Source organism: Hoplias malabaricus, chromosome 16, assembly GCF_029633855.1.
Source record: "Hoplias malabaricus isolate fHopMal1 chromosome 16, fHopMal1.hap1, whole genome shotgun sequence".
NCBI classification, from domain to species: Eukaryota; Metazoa; Chordata; class Actinopteri; order Characiformes; family Erythrinidae; genus Hoplias; species Hoplias malabaricus.
The window spans coordinates 20,958,718-20,975,122 of record NC_089815.1 but is presented as its reverse complement, the minus strand read 5'-3'; the positions used below and the strand labels follow the sequence as shown (position 1 = coordinate 20,975,122).

Below are 16,405 nucleotides of genomic sequence, written 5' to 3'. Positions count from 1 at the left end.
TCCTTAAAAAGTTACATAGTGCATTTTCTGCTGTGTTGTGCCCAGAATAACAACGACCGTGGCTCTGTTCTCCCTATTACAGGTCAATGAAGCACCTCAATGATTTTGAAGCTGTAATTTTATGGTAAAAATATTGTGTAGTGTTACTTTAAGACTTTCAAACCTCACACAAAAATAAGCATTTCTTTATGGATTTTGCACACACACCTCTTTTTTAAAATTTAAATGTTTATTTTTCTCTCTCTGTAAGTGTCAGTCTCTCTTTCAACTGTAAAATAAAGCCAAAGGTTTTCCATGGACGAAATAAAACCAAAGCTCACAGAAGGTGAACTGTTTAAAATTCCAAATGAGTCAGGGACGTCGTCACTGTGGAAACACCATGACCCAGTCGGTACAACAGATAAAAAGCATACAAAACGACAAGATTTCTGTGGGCTGCACACCAGCTAATAGCCAGAAAAGCTGAAAAAAAAAACGTCAGTTTTGTCCAGGTCTCTTTTAGGTGAGGTGTGGTTACCTGAGTGGAGAATCGAACCCTAGTGTTCAGTACTGCACCACCCCCTGTCAAACCATGGCTGCCTGGCCAGGTCTCAGTGTTATGGATATAGTTCAGACCCAGGATTCTATTTCATGCAAGAACCCTAGTTCATACACATCATATTTACACATCTATCAGTTTCCTGGTGCCCGTCGTTCACATTCACTCACATTAGGACTTATCACACACATGTTTTCATAACATTTGTATGCTTGTCTTCTCCTGCCTAGAGAGAGAAGTCTAGTACTCCAGGAATGAAGCCAGGCACACCCATGTCCCAAGACTCCTCCACTCCAGGTCCCAGCGGCCCACCCCAGTTCCGCCCTGTCCCAGGAAAACCAGGTGTGGACCCACTCGGTAAGACCCCCAAAGGCACTGTAGCCTACTTTTCTGGCAAGAGCTAAATTCATGTGTCCAATATGTCTTCATCAGTGGAGTTGAGGGTGTTGGGTCAGCCAGCAGAGGGCAGTAGTGATCTTCAGTCTTTAATCCTGCCTTTTTATTGCTTGGAAATAGTACCATGGATAAAGCATCAGGTTAATCAATGCAAGGCTCAGATTCTGCTGTTAGATTAAAGCCAGTATGCTAGGATTGCAGGTATTTGAGGTGCACATGCTACTCTACACCTTGTTTCTTTTTTTTTTTAATATAAAACAGTGTGGTCATTTAATCTATCAAATGTTTGACAGTATAATACAAGAGGTTTTTAATCAAGTCACAATGGTTTACCATTTTTTTAAAGTACTAAAGTAAAGGATGTGTTCTCACAATCACCTTGATATGAATGTATAACAATAGAAAATACCAAGTTGCCCTGTTGATTAATTTCTGTGTGTTGTGATTCAGCTCTAGGTTTAAGGAACCCGCTGGCGGTACAGGGGGCTTATCCTCCAGGAGCTTTTGGGCTGCCTCCTCCAGGGGTTAATGGAGAGCTGGCAGGAGCTGCTGGATATGGAGCAGGGCTACACCTCGTATCTCCACAAATGAACGGATCCGCTGCTGCCGCAGCCGCCGCCGCCGCTGCATACGGGCGATCACCTGTGGTACAGAGCCATTTTATCAACATTCTCTAAAAATCCCAACCATTTAGGTGTCTTACAATCTTTTGTGAATTCCTGTGTTCATACTTGTAGCAAGCAGCCTTGATAGTCAGACACTAATAAAGATTGCTTCTTTTAGGTGGGCTATGAGTCCCCTCACCCCCACATGAGGGTCCCAGGCCTACCTGCCAACCTTCAGTCTGCAGCGTCAGGAAAGCCGTGAGTATTCCATCATTTTTATTTTTATTTAAAACACTTGGTTCTATTATCTTAATTCCTCCTTCTTTTGTACGGATGCCATTATTGCCATTTTATTTCTTTCCTCCATCTCTCCCCTGCAGTGCCTACTCCTTCCATGTGAGCGCTGATGGTCAGATGCAGCCGGTCCCCTTCCCTCCTGATGCACTCCTGGGTCCTGGCATCCCACGCCACGCCCGTCAGATCCACACCCTCAGTCACGGGGAGGTGGTGTGTGCCGTCACCATCAGCACCTCCACACGCCACGTCTACACCGGCGGCAAAGGCTGCGTCAAAGTGTGGGACATCAGCCAACCGGGCAGCAAAAGCCCCATGGCCCAGCTGGACTGCCTGGTCAGTGAATACACAAACACATACACATAAAAATCCACTAAGTTTAGAGTGGCTGGAGTTATGAATGTTTAGACACATTGACATTGTGTCATTGCATTACTAGCTACATCAGTAACAGCCGTACTGTTACTAGATATTTATATTTCACTGTCATGCAGCGGCGGGGGAAAAAGTGATTCTAATTTATTCTAATGTCACTGAACTCTTCTGTCTCTTCAACCAATCAGAACCGGGACAACTACATCCGCTCCTGTAAGCTCCTCCCAGATGGCCGGACATTGATAGTTGGTGGCGAAGCCAGCACTCTGTCCATCTGGGACTTGGCCACACCCACTCCACGCATTAAGGCGGAGTTAACGTCCTCGGCTCCGGCCTGTTACGCTCTGGCCATCAGTCCAGACAACAAAGTGTGTTTCTCCTGCTGCAGCGACGGGAACATCGTAGTGTGGGACCTCCACAACCAGACACTCGTCAGGTAAACGCTCACACACACACACACACACACACTGAAAATTTAGAATAGTTTAAACAAAGTACTTCAGATTTCAGAAACTCTACACTCTCACATTGTTGTAAATGGTGTTTTGAATAGTTTTTTGTGTGTGCTCTCGTCCACAGACAGTTCCAGGGCCACACAGATGGAGCCAGCTGCATCGACATCTCCAACGATGGAACCAAGCTGTGGACGGGGGGACTGGACAACACAGTGCGCTGCTGGGACCTGAGAGAGGGCCGACAGCTCCAGCAGCATGACTTCACCTCACAGGTAACGCAGCAAATGAACATCCAGGAAAGTCCAGTAAAGTGATCATTCCTCATCCTCAGTAACTCAGGTTCACTGGAATGTAATATCTTTAAGCCTCAAAACCACATTTTACACTGGAATTACACAGAGTGCAGATACAACAGGCAATAAATACAGAGCACAGTTATAATCATGATGTTTATTAGACAGGATAATGAGACAGTTTACAGATGAGCTGATGATGTATAGTATCATTGCTTTCTGAATCACCTCATTGTGTGTGTGTGTGTGTGTAGATCTTCTCTCTGGGCTACTGTCCTACAGGGGAGTGGCTTGCGGTGGGCATGGAGAGCAGTAATGTAGAAGTGCTGCACGTCTCCAAACCAGACAAATACCAGCTGCACCTGCACGAGAGCTGTGTGCTCTCACTCAAGTTCGCCTACTGTGGTACGGGTTTCACTTTCAATCAAATGCAGTAGTTTCCTGGCAGTTTTGTGTATAGCTTGTTACAGAGGGCAACACTTTTGAAATAAGGTACTCTTTTTGTTTTACAATTCACAGGTAAATGGTTCGTAAGCACAGGTAAAGATAATCTACTGAACGCGTGGAGAACTCCTTACGGCTCCAGCATATTCCAGGTACTGCTGTGTTTCTGCTTCAGTTTGGACACATCTGTTTAATTACGTAGCCACATACAATGTTCAGTATCATGCACTCGTCTGTATAATACCCTAAATTATTACATTTACTTTTGGTGATCTGGTTATGATTTTGTTTATTTAGTGTCTCTTTCTCAAGGTCGTTTTACACTTAGAGCAACAGCAAAAAGAAAAGAAAAGGGAAAAAAAAGCATCCAGTCTGAGATGTGGTCTTATTCTCAATGTGGTTTATTTTTATTTTATTTTATCTTTTTTTGTCCCTAGTCGAAGGAGTCGTCATCGGTCCTCAGCTGTGACATCTCTCCTGATGACCAGTTCATTGTGACCGGCTCTGGAGACAAGAAAGCCACTGTGTATGAAGTAATTTACTAAAGCGAACGCAGATTGGACAGTCCCTCATCGAGAGCAGAGCTAAGTGGACAGCAGAGTGGAGACCTAAGATTCCTCTTTGATTTGGACAGTGACTCTGGACAGAGCAATGGGATGTGGACCTGGAGAACGCTCATGCGCTGTCATTTCTTTCTCTCCTACTTCCATTAGGGACACACATAGAGCAAGGACACGGGAGCACCAGAACAGGACTGACCTTGTTGTTTTTTTAATGCTGTGAGAAAGCTGGTAGTCTAACTTCAGAGACGTTGGGATTCCTCCAAAGACCTCTCCTTTACTTTTTTGTTTTTCCTTTTGTTCTTTTTTTAACAAGATGAAACCTCTGTAGTGAATGAAATAGCAAAGAGAATTTTTTTTCTTCTTCTTAGTCTTATGGAAAAAAAAAAGTTTCCACATGGAAATGAACAGTGGAGCAGCAGTGTGCTGAGTGGGTTTTGGCTGGTTTGACCATTTGAAAGTTTGAGAGGAAGGACTAAAGACGGGCATTTCTCACTCTGTGCCGAGCCTCTGGAGACTGGCCTCATCTCGACTGTGCAGCTCAGCGCTTCAGACAGATCCAAATTCAGCAGCAGTATGATTGTGTAATGACGATGACAGAGTACAGTCTAGGCTAACGAGGGTCGTAATTTTCAATATTCTACGATTTCAGGGAAATGGCTGTATTGACACTCCACATTAACATTTGGTGTTTTTTTTTTTTTTTTTTTTGTTTTTTTTTGTGTATGTTTGGTCACAATGACAGACCATTTGACTTTTGTTGGATACTTGGTTATGTATGAACTGTAAATAAAGCTCCTCAAAAACAAACTGTACCTTAACTCCTTTTAACATATTGACTACTACATTTTATTCATACAAAGACTTGGGATGAGTTGCTGTGAAATAGTCTATTTTGGAGATATTGACTGCATTTGACTGTTCAGTGGGGGTGAAAGGAACCAGCCGTCTGGAATGTCTGTCTCTACACAAGGTACTTTACAGAATTATGATTAGTTTTCTAGATTTACCACCCTCTCTGTGTCACTGCAGCGCTAAGAATGATCCCAAACCCAAGACCACGGAAGAACTGGGTGAAATTGGCATAAAGTATGCAGAGAAACATGTGGAGTAAAGTCTGTCGTAGTCAGTGGAGCTGATAAAATGGACATAGATACAAAATAATGTTCCTAATCCAGTGATCTTTCTGTTTATTCTGAATATAAAGAGAGGCACATGCCCAAAGAGGTTTCGTCCATACGTTTGTAAAACTATTGCACAATTACCATCATTTATCATACCTTCCTACCTTCTGATACAGACTATCACTATATAAGAGTAAGTTCTCTGTTTGTTTTAGACAGTAACTAAATTGCTGTTTGTTTAGTAGAGAGATTGAGTCCTGAGGTCTGTCTCAAAGCAGATGTTCCTCCTTCGTCAACTAATTTTTAATTTGACCTAAACCTGGACTTTCTGTCTCAAAATGATGGATCACTTTTTACCAGACTGCTTTGCCATAGTAGCTTAGACTGCACTGCTAACTGTAATTTTTGGGGCTACTCTTCTGGCCAATCAGAGCCAGCCTTCAGAAAGAGGTGTTTATTTATATATATATATATATATATAAAATGTCTTTTTTTTGGTGGCTTATGCTATCAACAAACAAATTATACTGCTGAGATATGAAAACTATTCATAACAGTGGCATTAAGATGACTTTATTATTAAGCATTATAGAAACAATATAATATTTTTACCTTAAAATAACAGCTTCAAAATCATTGTGATGCTCCACTGAGCTGTAAGAGGGAGATTAGAGAACCTGCTGTGGCCACTCCCGACCCAGCACTGCAGAAACCACAAAATGTAACTTTTGAAGGATAGTAGGAAACCACATTCTCCCTCCCCATTTCATTACACTACTGTAAAAATGAATAACACTAGGAAGTATGTTCCATTAAATCATATCTCAAACTATGATTAGCGTTACGTAGTAATAACTAAAATTTCAGTAGTATCAGTTATCATGTTTGACTTACTGCTTATATACATATATACATACATGCATACAATACATTTACATAAGCAAACATGTAACTCATTAACTGCTTATGATCTACAATAATTTGTTGAGGCATTGCTTGAGCATGTGGTGATGCTTATACTGTATTATCTATTACTAATTTACCCATAAAATGTGTCAAATATGATTCATTATTTTCTGTAGATGTATGTGACTGATGGCGGCACGGTGGCGCAGCAGGTAGTGTCGCAGTCACACAGCTCCAGGGGACTGGAGGTTGTGGGTTCGATTCCCGCTCTGGGTGACTGTCTGTGAGGTGTTGGTGTGTTCTCTCTGTGTCCAAGTGGGTTTCCTCCGGGTGCTCCGGTTTCCTCCCACAGTCCAAAAACACACGTTGGTAGGTGGATTGGTGACTCAAAAGTGTCCGTGAGTGTGTGTGTGTCTGTGTTGCAGGACTGGCGCCCCTCCAGGGTGTGATCCTGCCTTACACCCAATGATTCCAGGTAGGCTCTGGACCCACCGCGACCCTGAACTGGATAAGCGGTTACAGATAATGAATGAATGTATGTGGCTGTCTTATTCTTTGAAGGATTGGCTTTTCAGGTGCACAAGGATTATTCCTGGCTTAACTAACACTAGGGTAACCAGACATCCTCTTTTACCCGGACATGTCCTCTTTTGTAGACTTAAAAAATGTCCAAGCGGAATTTCACAAACAAGATTTTGTTTTTCTAGAGCTTACATAGAATTTTGAGAAGCGTTTCGTTCACAAACTAGTCCCGCTCTCCCCTACTCCGATTGGTTCGCTTGAGTGAGAAGGGGGCGTGGTGAAGTAGCCTAAAATCTTCGGATTGGACGGTCTGACTGTAGAGCTACCGTTATTGGTCGATAATCTTCTCTGTAAACAAACATTTAATTGGTCAATCTGCACGTCCCGAGACGTGTCCTCCTTTTCACCATCTCAGCTCTCACCCTAACTAAACATTATTGTTAAAGAAAATCTACAAACTCATTCTTTAACAGTTTACAGCAGCTGTAGTTTTGTGAAACTCTCATATAGTCCCTGGTGAAGTTGATGAATCCAGATTTTTGTCAAGGCCACAGTGAAGAAATCTGCGTATATATATTTCTCTAGAATTAACTTATCATTTCCCAGTAGAGTGGGACATTACTTTTCTATGAAGTAAACATATTAAACTGTTTGTTACCAAGGGGGAAAAGAAGCAATTATTACCCAAATAACTATCATTAGCTCAATAACAACAATAATTAGCCTAATGACCGGTGGTGACAGCATGGCTTTTCAGGGTTTAAATACTAATCATTAAATGTTTGTCTGTTCATCGTAAATGCACTTTTATTTTGAATTTGAAGGCCTCAAAATCGTCTCATCCACCGTAGCGATCTGTAACCGTGCATTTCTCTGCAGTGCGTCATGCCATTTCCAAATAAGCCACTTTGAATTACTTTTGCTGGCATCTCTACAGCTGAGGTGTGCAGAAATGTGGAGAAATCAGAGCAGTTTCACTTTTAAATTAAGCAAATAACCTTATGTAAAGCTGCAATAGAGACACTGGGTTTTCGCCAGCCTCTTTTTACAGTCATGTGACCAGGTCTAGTAGAAAAAAAGGGACCAGAAATGAAAAAGCTTCAAAAGATGATGTTCAGTTTAATTGACAATTTATGCATGTCAGGTACGTCACAGGAAGTGCTACAAAGGGATATCACAGCTGTGCCTTTTGCAGAAATAAATCCTTGGCTTGAGAGAGAGAGAGAGAGAGAGAGAGAGAAAGGGGGGGGGGTTGGAGGAGTGAGCGCTCGACAATGGACACTGTTTTCTCAGTATAGAAACAAAAGCATTAGGCAACAGTAGATACAGATATTGTGATAGCATGACATTTAAAGATAGGTTGTGATGATAAGGCAGGGGAGAAGGTCTGGCGTATATGAGACAAATCCCACTGTCTTTGGGCAGCCATAAATTCAGCCATTTATACAAAGGAGAAAAGAAGAAATACACCATACTTTCTGCATAACAATAGACTGAACAAAACACCGTAGCACTAGATTACTAACTCCCATTTAAAAAAAAAAAGTCTGACAGTTCTTTTGTTGTGTTTGGAAAGGTAGCAAGCAAAAGATTATTTCTGTCCATCCAAAAGATTTTTTTTTTTTCATTATTTTTATTTATTTTTTTTTTATTTCTGTGAGATTCCAAGGAGAAGCCTCTGGTTCACAGATCCGATAAAAGTTGAAGAAACCGAACATGATAAAGAAAACAAAAGAACAAAAATCTCGCTCCCAGCAGGGTTCCATGGTGCACTGAGCGCTTGACTTCCTCCTTCGAACATCACAGGTTGGGTGGGCAACTGCAGCTCCTTTGAAAATGTGGGGTACATCAGGGGTATATCTTAGGGCCTCTTAGGCATGAAACTAACCTGAGTCTGGCTGCAGGAAGAGAGTGGATATCTCTGGCATTGTTACAAGCCAAGTTCTGAACCACTTTTATCTTTTCTACCTCAAACATTCAGCACACAGAAATGCATTCTGCGGGACTCTCTGGACCTGTGGTCAGTGTATGTTTTTATTGACTACAGCAATGATGTTGAAAAATCTGATTACTGAATGTATCTTCATGAAATGTGGTATATATATATAAAATACTAGGTCCCTGCGGATACTGGGAACAATGCTGTTCAGTGTTTGCTGCATGAAACCCACTGAAACTTCATCCTGCTTCTGCTCATTAGACTCCGGGAAAGCCTCTCGTGGGAGAGGAAAATAAAGCAGAATGGAGAATTCAACTGGGAATCACCCTATGAATGTATAATTGGAGTGTATGGGGACAAGGTGTATCTTGTTTGGGAACACAACCAGATCACTAGTTGGAACCCAGAGACTAGAATAGGTCCTGCTCCCTGTGTTTAAGGCTGGTCCTCAGAATGGTAAGAGTAATGGATAACACTGCCATCTTCCACATAACAGTCTCGTGTCCAGTACAGCACTTGGGCAGAAACACAAATGTGCGAAATGCACTACTCAAAATTATTCTGAAGGCAGCAGGAATGTAAAAGGATCCAGCCAACAGGCAGGGATGAATATGATTGATTGGTTAAAACGGACTGGCTGGTTAAATACCAGGGGAAATAATTAAATTACATTCATTTCAAATATACACTCTTAAAAATGATGGTTCTACAAGTGTCCTTTATTCAAGGAAATGGTTAAATATAGAACCCTGAACACTTGAAAGACCATTTGCATGATTACATGGTTCTTTTCATCATGAAAGTGTTTTTCAGATTTGATGCAGAATGTGCTATAGATGGTTCTATATGGCACCAAATAGGGTTCCTCTATTGTTACAAGCTTGACACTGGTTTTGTTGGTGCCATATAGAATCATCTACAGCACCTTCTCCAATAATCTGAAGAACCCTTTTATGACACAAAGTCATTTAATCGTGCAAAAAGTTTTTCAAGTGTTCAGGGTTCTATTTAGAACCATCTCCTTTAATTAAGAACCTTTGTAGAACTATCATCTTTATGTGTGTGTTCAATTAGATCCTAATTTCACCAGAAGCATTCTCCTCCAAGCATGTTGAGCTGTGCTGAACACTGAGTGCTCGGAGAGATTCAGTGGCTGACTTTAGGGGTCTCAAAGGAAATGTGTTAGGCCTCCTCCTATGTATGTACTTATCGTGTGATGGGGAAACAAGCTCGAGGGTGGGAATTGGCAATGACTAAATTAGGGAGAAAATTGGGTTTAAAAAAAGGTTCCTGTAGCCAAGGCCAGGCTTCAGCCCCTTCATTCCCTTGTCTCTGGGTTTCAGGGGAAGGAGCTTGCGCTGGGGCTCATTATGGTGGAGTTTTTTTTTTTTTTTTTTTTGTGTGTGTGTTTTTTTTTTTTCGGAGGGGACTAATGAATCGATTGTCTAGTATGTGTGTGTTTTCTGTGAGCTGCAGCTCCCTAAGTGCTCGCTGTCTCCTGTGGGCTTTTCTCCTCTCTGCTGAGCTCTTCATCTAGAGACTGCACTAATTACCTCCCCCACTCCTCTCTCTCTCTCGCTATCTTTCCTCCTCTCTCGGCCTATTCTTTTTCTTTCGCTGGCTTTCTCTCTCTCTCTCTCTCTCCAAGGAGATGGATTGGGTTTTGTAAGGGGTTGGAGTGCGTTTTGCGGATATTGAGCAGGGAAATATTGTTTGGAAAGAGTACACAGGGTTGCCCATGGTTGCCCATGACTGCTCATTCATGGTAGTGCTCTTCTTTCACTTGTTCGTTCTTTCTTTCTTCCATTCATCGCTCCCTCCCCTTCTCCTTGTTGCCTCAGTACACCACCTCATACACAGTGGCTTTCTTATCTCCGGACCCCGTGACGATAAACTTGTCGTCAGGGGAGACATCACAGCTCAGGACAGATGAGGATTCCTTAGACTAGAGTGAGAGAGAGAGAGAGAGAGAGAGAGAGAGAAGGGGAGGAGAAAAATGTGCATGTCAGAGCAGCTTGCATACGATGATTAGACTGAGCCCAAATAAATAGCACCCTAGTTGGTTACATCAGCGGGTTCGTTTGAAATATTAATCGTGTAGACTACATTTTTTCTCCCCCACACCCCAGCCTTCGATAAAGCCATCAGCACTGCCGCTCTCGCTCCGAACAGCTGTATCTATTTTGCACAGCACACACACTCTCAACAAACAAGCTCTATCAATCTCACAGCAATGCACCAAGGGTCTTTCTGACATTCATACAAATGATGCGGAGAAACGGAGGAATGTACTGAGAAATATCACACATATGCTCAACGGCAGGGAGCCTGTAAATCTTTGATCCCTGTTTGATTTGATTATGATTTTCTTGGAAAGAATTTTGTCTCTAATTTGACCACAGTTCCATTCTGAATTGTACAAAGAAAATGAACATGAATTATTTGTAAACATGTACTCAATTCACACAGTATAAATGACTTTCAATTCACTGTTCCATTCACTAGCCAGGCCTCCCTATCACATACAGTCCTCTCCCGCCAAAAGAACTGGTTCCATTCAGTGAACCAGACAAAGTTTTCCCCAGTTTTGATGCGAACCATGGATACCATAGTCAGGGCAGAGTCATGGTTAATCCACTGTGTAGAGTGGGTTCAGATCGTACTTAGATATGATACATTCAGTCGTTCATTGTCTGTAACTGCTAATCCAGTTCAGGATCACGGTGGGTCCGGAGCCTACCCGGAAAACTGGGCGTAAGGCTGGGACACACTCTGTCCTTCACATGGTAACACTCACTCAAACATCATTTTCTCACACCCTCACTTGCACGTTTGGGTTGCCAATACACCTACCAATGTGTGTTATTGAACTTGGGGAGGAAATCAGATCACTCAAAGAAAACCCACGCAGACACAGGGAGAACACACCAAACTCCTCACAGATAGTCACCTGGAGCGGGGCTCGGAACCACAACCCCAGGAGCCTGGAGCTGTGTGACAGCGATGATACCTGTTGCGCCAATGTGCTGCCCAGATATGATACACGCATGTAAATTTTGAGTTCTGAGCTGGTGAACAATGGGGAAAAGTAGACATGTTATGTTGCTCTGAACACAGCCCTTTTATTTATATATATCCTCCAGTGATAACCAGAGGAGGACAGGTTCCCCAATATTTCTTCCTCATGCCCTGAGGGAGTTTCTATTGCTGCTGTCACCTCTGTCTTGCTCAAAGGAGACTAGGACCCGGATCTGTTAACCTGCTTTGTGGTGAATTCAGTGGCGCAGCAGGCAGACAGTCACACAGCTCCTGGGACCTGGAGGTTTTGGGTTCAAGTCCCACTCTGTGTGACTGTCTGTGAGGAGTTGGTGTGTTCTCCCTGTGTCTGCGTTGATTTCCTCTCATTGTCAAAAAATACACATTGGTAGGTGGATTGGCAACTCAAAAGTGTCCATAGGTGTGAGTGAATGTGTAAGTGTGTGTCACCCTCTGAAGGAATGGCAACCTCTTTCTGGTGTTTCTGTAGCTCCCCCTGATGCAGACAGTGTCATGGTTGGCGCTGAAGAAACTACTGATCTTTGGTTCCAGCTGGGAACTCACTTTTCTGGCTCAGGAAGAAAAGCAAACGGTTCCAAATTATGTTCAAGAACAGGAACTGAACTGGTTCTATGTTAGCGGAAAAGGGCTAACTGCAGTACTGTCCGTGCAGGGGGTGAAATCTTGCACATGCTTCCTTCAAGACATGTGAAACCTGCCACTGCATTCTTTCAAACTGCTACTACAGCTTCAACACACTTGAAGGAGAACACTAACTGCCCAAATCTGTTATATTCGCTACCAGATGACTTCTATCATGATTCTCAAAATATTTTTTGGTTTTCTAAACATTTGGCCTTCTTTGACCACACTGAGTCACACTCTTCCCTGGCCTGAGGATGATTTCTCCTCCCTGCCTCCTCCTTTATCTCTCTTACCTGGAAGATGCTGGCTCCGTATGGTGTTCTCCATGCGTTTAACAGATTGTCTTTTCCCGTGCTCACAAACCATTTGCCTGCAAGACACAAAGAACAGCACGGCATGTGGCACAGTGTATTTCTTCACATGCTCATTCCAAAAAGAGGAGTCTACAGCTTCTCGTACCACAGTAGGCGAACTTGAGTGAGAGCACACAGCTCTCGTGCAGGTGCAGCTGGTATTTGTCTGGTTTGGAGACGTGCAGCACTTCTACATTACTGCTCTCCATGCCCACCGCAAGCCACTCCCCTGTAGGACAGTAGCCCAGAGAGAAGATCTACACACACACACACACACACACACACACACACAATGAGGTGATTCAGAAAGCAATGATACTATACATCATCAGCTCATCTGTAAACTGTCTCATTATCCTGTCTAATAAACATCATGATTATAACTGTGCTCTGTATTTATTGCCTGTTGTATCTGCACTCTGTGTAATTCCAGTGTAAAATGTGGTTTTGTGGCTTAAAGATATTACATTCCAGTGAACCTGAGTTACTGAGGAATGATCACTTTACTGGACTTTCCTGGATGTTCATTTGCTGCGTTACCTGTGAGGTGAAGTCATGCTGCTGGAGCTGTCGGCCCTCTCTCAGGTCCCAGCAGCGCACTGTGTTGTCCAGTCCCCCCGTCCACAGCTTGGTTCCATCGTTGGAGATGTCGATGCAGCTGGCTCCGTCTGTGTGGCCCTGGAACTGTCTGTGGACGAGAGCACACACAAAAAACTATTCAAAACACCATTTACAACAATGTGAGAGTGTAGAGTTTCTGAAATCTGAAGTACATTGTTTAAACTATTCTAAATTTTCAGTGTGTGTGTGTGTGTGTGTGTGTGTGTGTGAGCGTTTACCTGACGAGTGTCTGGTTGTGGAGGTCCCACACTACGATGTTCCCGTCGCTGCAGCAGGAGAAACACACTTTGTTGTCTGGACTGATGGCCAGAGCGTAACAGGCCGGAGCCGAGGACGTTAACTCCGCCTTAATGCGTGGAGTGGGCGTGGCCAAGTCCCAGATGGACAGAGTGCTGGCTTCGCCACCAACTATCAATGTCCGGCCATCTGGGAGGAGCTTACAGGAGCGGATGTAGTTGTCACGGTTCTGAATGGTTGAAGAGACAGAAGAGTTCAGTGACATTAGAATAAACTAGATTCACTTGGCAAAAACAAATATATGCCCTTTTTCTCTACTGCATGACAGTCATATATAAAAGTGGGAAAAAATATATATAGATTTGAAGATCACCAGCTACACAATGTGCTTTCATCCACCTGAATTAATAATAGTTAACAGTATGTCGTAGAGTGTCAGCAACACTACCTGAGATTATAATTTGATGCAGTTGCTAAATACAGCTCATAAGCCATTTGTTGTTAGTTATAAAGCTTACAAAGCTCCAGTGCACAAATGTTTGTGTGCGTGTGTGTATTCACTGACCAGGCAGTCCAGCTGGGCCATGGGGCTTTTGCTGCCCGGTTGGCTGATGTCCCACACTTTGACGCAGCCTTTGCCGCCGGTGTAGACGTGGCGTGTGGAGGTGCTGATGGTGACGGCACACACCACCTCCCCGTGACTGAGGGTGTGGATCTGACGGGCGTGGCGTGGGATGCCAGGACCCAGGAGTGCATCAGGAGGGAAGGGGACCGGCTGCATCTGACCATCAGCGCTCACATGGAAGGAGTAGGCACTGCAGAGGATAGAGAGATAAAAAGAACTGGGTGATGGGGGATAAAGCATGAAAGAGTGGGTGGGAGGAAGAGAGACAGGCAAAGACTTTCACGTTCTATGTGCATGTTTTCCCTCAATCTCTCATTATACAACTTGTATGTAATGTAATGTAAATTACCTCTGTTCTGATTGGAAGCCGTGTATTGTGTAATGTTAAAAAAACAGTAATATAAGCAATGGATTTTATATTATCAGAATTTTTTGGAAGTTTCAAAAATCAAATTGTCTTTTCCACAGCCAGCAACAGCACAACATTTAATAATTAATAACATCACCAACACGATCAGTTATAAACTAATTTTGACTCTATTGGCTAAAGTAAGTATGTTTTGAAAGGTATAGCAATGGTTTGTATTGATATTGTTCAAATAAGGATGTTATTTATTATTTAATTGAATTTAATTCATTAATTTTTTTATTTTGTTTTTGTAGTATGGGCTCTTTAACTCCATTTAACTCCCTGCAAAAAGCACATACATTTTTTAAGAACACATATGACACACAGGACAGAGCACAATGACCAACCTAGGATAAGACAAGGTAGGTATCAATCAATGGCATTCCACAATTGTCTTGTGCTTTTCTTCAGAAAACAAGGACAGAACACAACACACAGTGGAACTGCAATCAAAAAGGGGTTTGTCTTGAACAAGCCCACTGAAAAAGTTCTAATATTTGATAAACAATAGATGCTCCAAGGCTTTCATTATTGATTTGAAGAAAATTGTAAGACCAGAAACATTTCATTGTCCACGGCACAAACAGATAACCCGGGGGGGGATGGAAAGAATGGACGGAAAAATCAAACAAAACCTGAACCTCAAAACAACCACAGTGCTCTTCAAAGGTCGGAATCCACCGTTCATTTATTTCACGTACAGTCAAAACACCCATTAAATACAAGTTATTAATATTTCAGGCGATAAAATGTTATTCAATTCCATAAAGGAAGCAAAGCTCAGAGGGGAAAAAAGCTGCAGTTTAAAATATTACTAAAAGACAAAGAAAAAATGCTATCTTTATCAAGTGTGCAAGAGCTAGTAGACCACCAACACTTCCCCTCAGATTTAACAGCATTAACAGCTGTCATCTTTAAGATATAAGAGAATACCAAGCCCCACTGTTGTGTCAGGTCATAAATTAATGTGGTGTTTCTGCGCATCTTTCTACTGAGAGCAGACATCTCAACACTCTGGGTCTGAAAGGGTGTGAAGCTTTCAAGAAGTCATTACTGATTAAAGAAAATAGAAGAGAAAAGAGCATTTGCAAGTCAAACCTAGAAACAAAAAAGACCAAAGGACTTCTTCCGTCGAGCCATGTGAAGTCAGCCACAGCTTCTTTTCAAACTGCTGTCCAAGAGAGCTCCAATGCTCATCATGCTTGCCAGCCTACAGAAGCCTGTATTGACTAGAATGAGGCCAGATGTGCTCTCTTGGACTCCCAAATCTCAAACAATAGGCTACAGTCCTCTTCCACAGACAAAAAAAAAAACACCTCCGATGGTTCAAGATGAAAAACGAGGCTAGAGTTATTTGCTGTGGGAAATATTCAGGCCATGAAATTTGGGTAGAATGGACGAGCACTTCTGGATCATCAGCATAAATTCAGCGTATGTGAAGAGGAATACAAAGAACTGATGGGAAAGGAGAGAATAACCACCTGAGTTTCCAGCAGGAGCCATCTGTCGCATGTACAGATATTTACTCAGGGAGATGAGGCCTGTAAACACTTGGACAAAATGACATGCTGCTGTGTTTGGTGGTGTATATTTAAATTCCTCTAATCTAAAATAAATCTCAAAACAATTCAAAACATGCCTAAAAGATACATAATTGGAGATATTGTGATATTAAATGGGACTTCAAACAACCATGCAAGACCACCAAATGTGTCCACATGAGATAAACACAACCTAAAGCTTTCATCTTGGCGAGATAGAAATAAAACAAAAATTCACTCTCGTTATTGCTTAGGAAACAATCCAGATAGTTTCAGCCTATCCTTTCATCTGAATAAACAACTCAGTGCTATGGGTCTGAAAGAATGTCACAAATTCACTACTGAAAAAGGCCCAGACCTCAACATCACCAAATGTGTATGACATTAATTGGATTGTGAAAATCAGAAAATGCAACCAACTTATTAGACCGAACTTTGGAGGTGGGGGAAAATGATCTCGGACAGATTTCCGCAGCTAAATTAGACA

The 16,405-nt window shown here is 42.5% G+C and overlaps 2 protein-coding genes across 8 annotated transcripts in view; one reads left to right on the top strand and one right to left on the bottom strand.

Annotated features, from left to right (window-relative positions):
* Positions 1-4,753, top strand: part of tle2a (TLE family member 2, transcriptional corepressor a) — a 41,656-nt gene extending 36,903 nt beyond the window's left edge. For all 5 annotated transcript variants that reach the window (XM_066647145.1, XM_066647142.1, XM_066647143.1 and 2 more), the window contains 9 exons: positions 769-895; positions 1,385-1,581; positions 1,718-1,797; positions 1,920-2,169; positions 2,397-2,644; positions 2,788-2,935; positions 3,211-3,361; positions 3,476-3,552; positions 3,838-4,753. In XM_066647145.1, the coding sequence (XP_066503242.1) occupies positions 769-895; positions 1,385-1,581; positions 1,718-1,797; positions 1,920-2,169; positions 2,397-2,644; positions 2,788-2,935; positions 3,211-3,361; positions 3,476-3,552; positions 3,838-3,945 (1,386 nt within the window). In that variant the 3' untranslated portion in view covers positions 3,946-4,753. The remainder of the gene's footprint in view (positions 1-768; positions 896-1,384; positions 1,582-1,717; positions 1,798-1,919; positions 2,170-2,396; positions 2,645-2,787; positions 2,936-3,210; positions 3,362-3,475; positions 3,553-3,837) is intronic.
* A 2,877-nt stretch (positions 4,754-7,630) lies between these two features.
* tle2b (TLE family member 2, transcriptional corepressor b) overlaps positions 7,631-16,405 on the bottom strand; it is a 95,064-nt gene continuing 86,289 nt past the window's right edge. For all 3 annotated transcript variants that reach the window (XM_066646981.1, XM_066646980.1, XM_066646982.1), the window contains 6 exons: positions 13,909-14,158; positions 13,325-13,572; positions 13,026-13,173; positions 12,592-12,742; positions 12,426-12,502; positions 7,631-10,396 (listed from right to left, as the gene is read on the bottom strand). In XM_066646981.1, the coding sequence (XP_066503078.1) occupies positions 10,289-10,396; positions 12,426-12,502; positions 12,592-12,742; positions 13,026-13,173; positions 13,325-13,572; positions 13,909-14,158 (982 nt within the window). In that variant the 3' untranslated portion in view covers positions 7,631-10,288. The remainder of the gene's footprint in view (positions 10,397-12,425; positions 12,503-12,591; positions 12,743-13,025; positions 13,174-13,324; positions 13,573-13,908; positions 14,159-16,405) is intronic.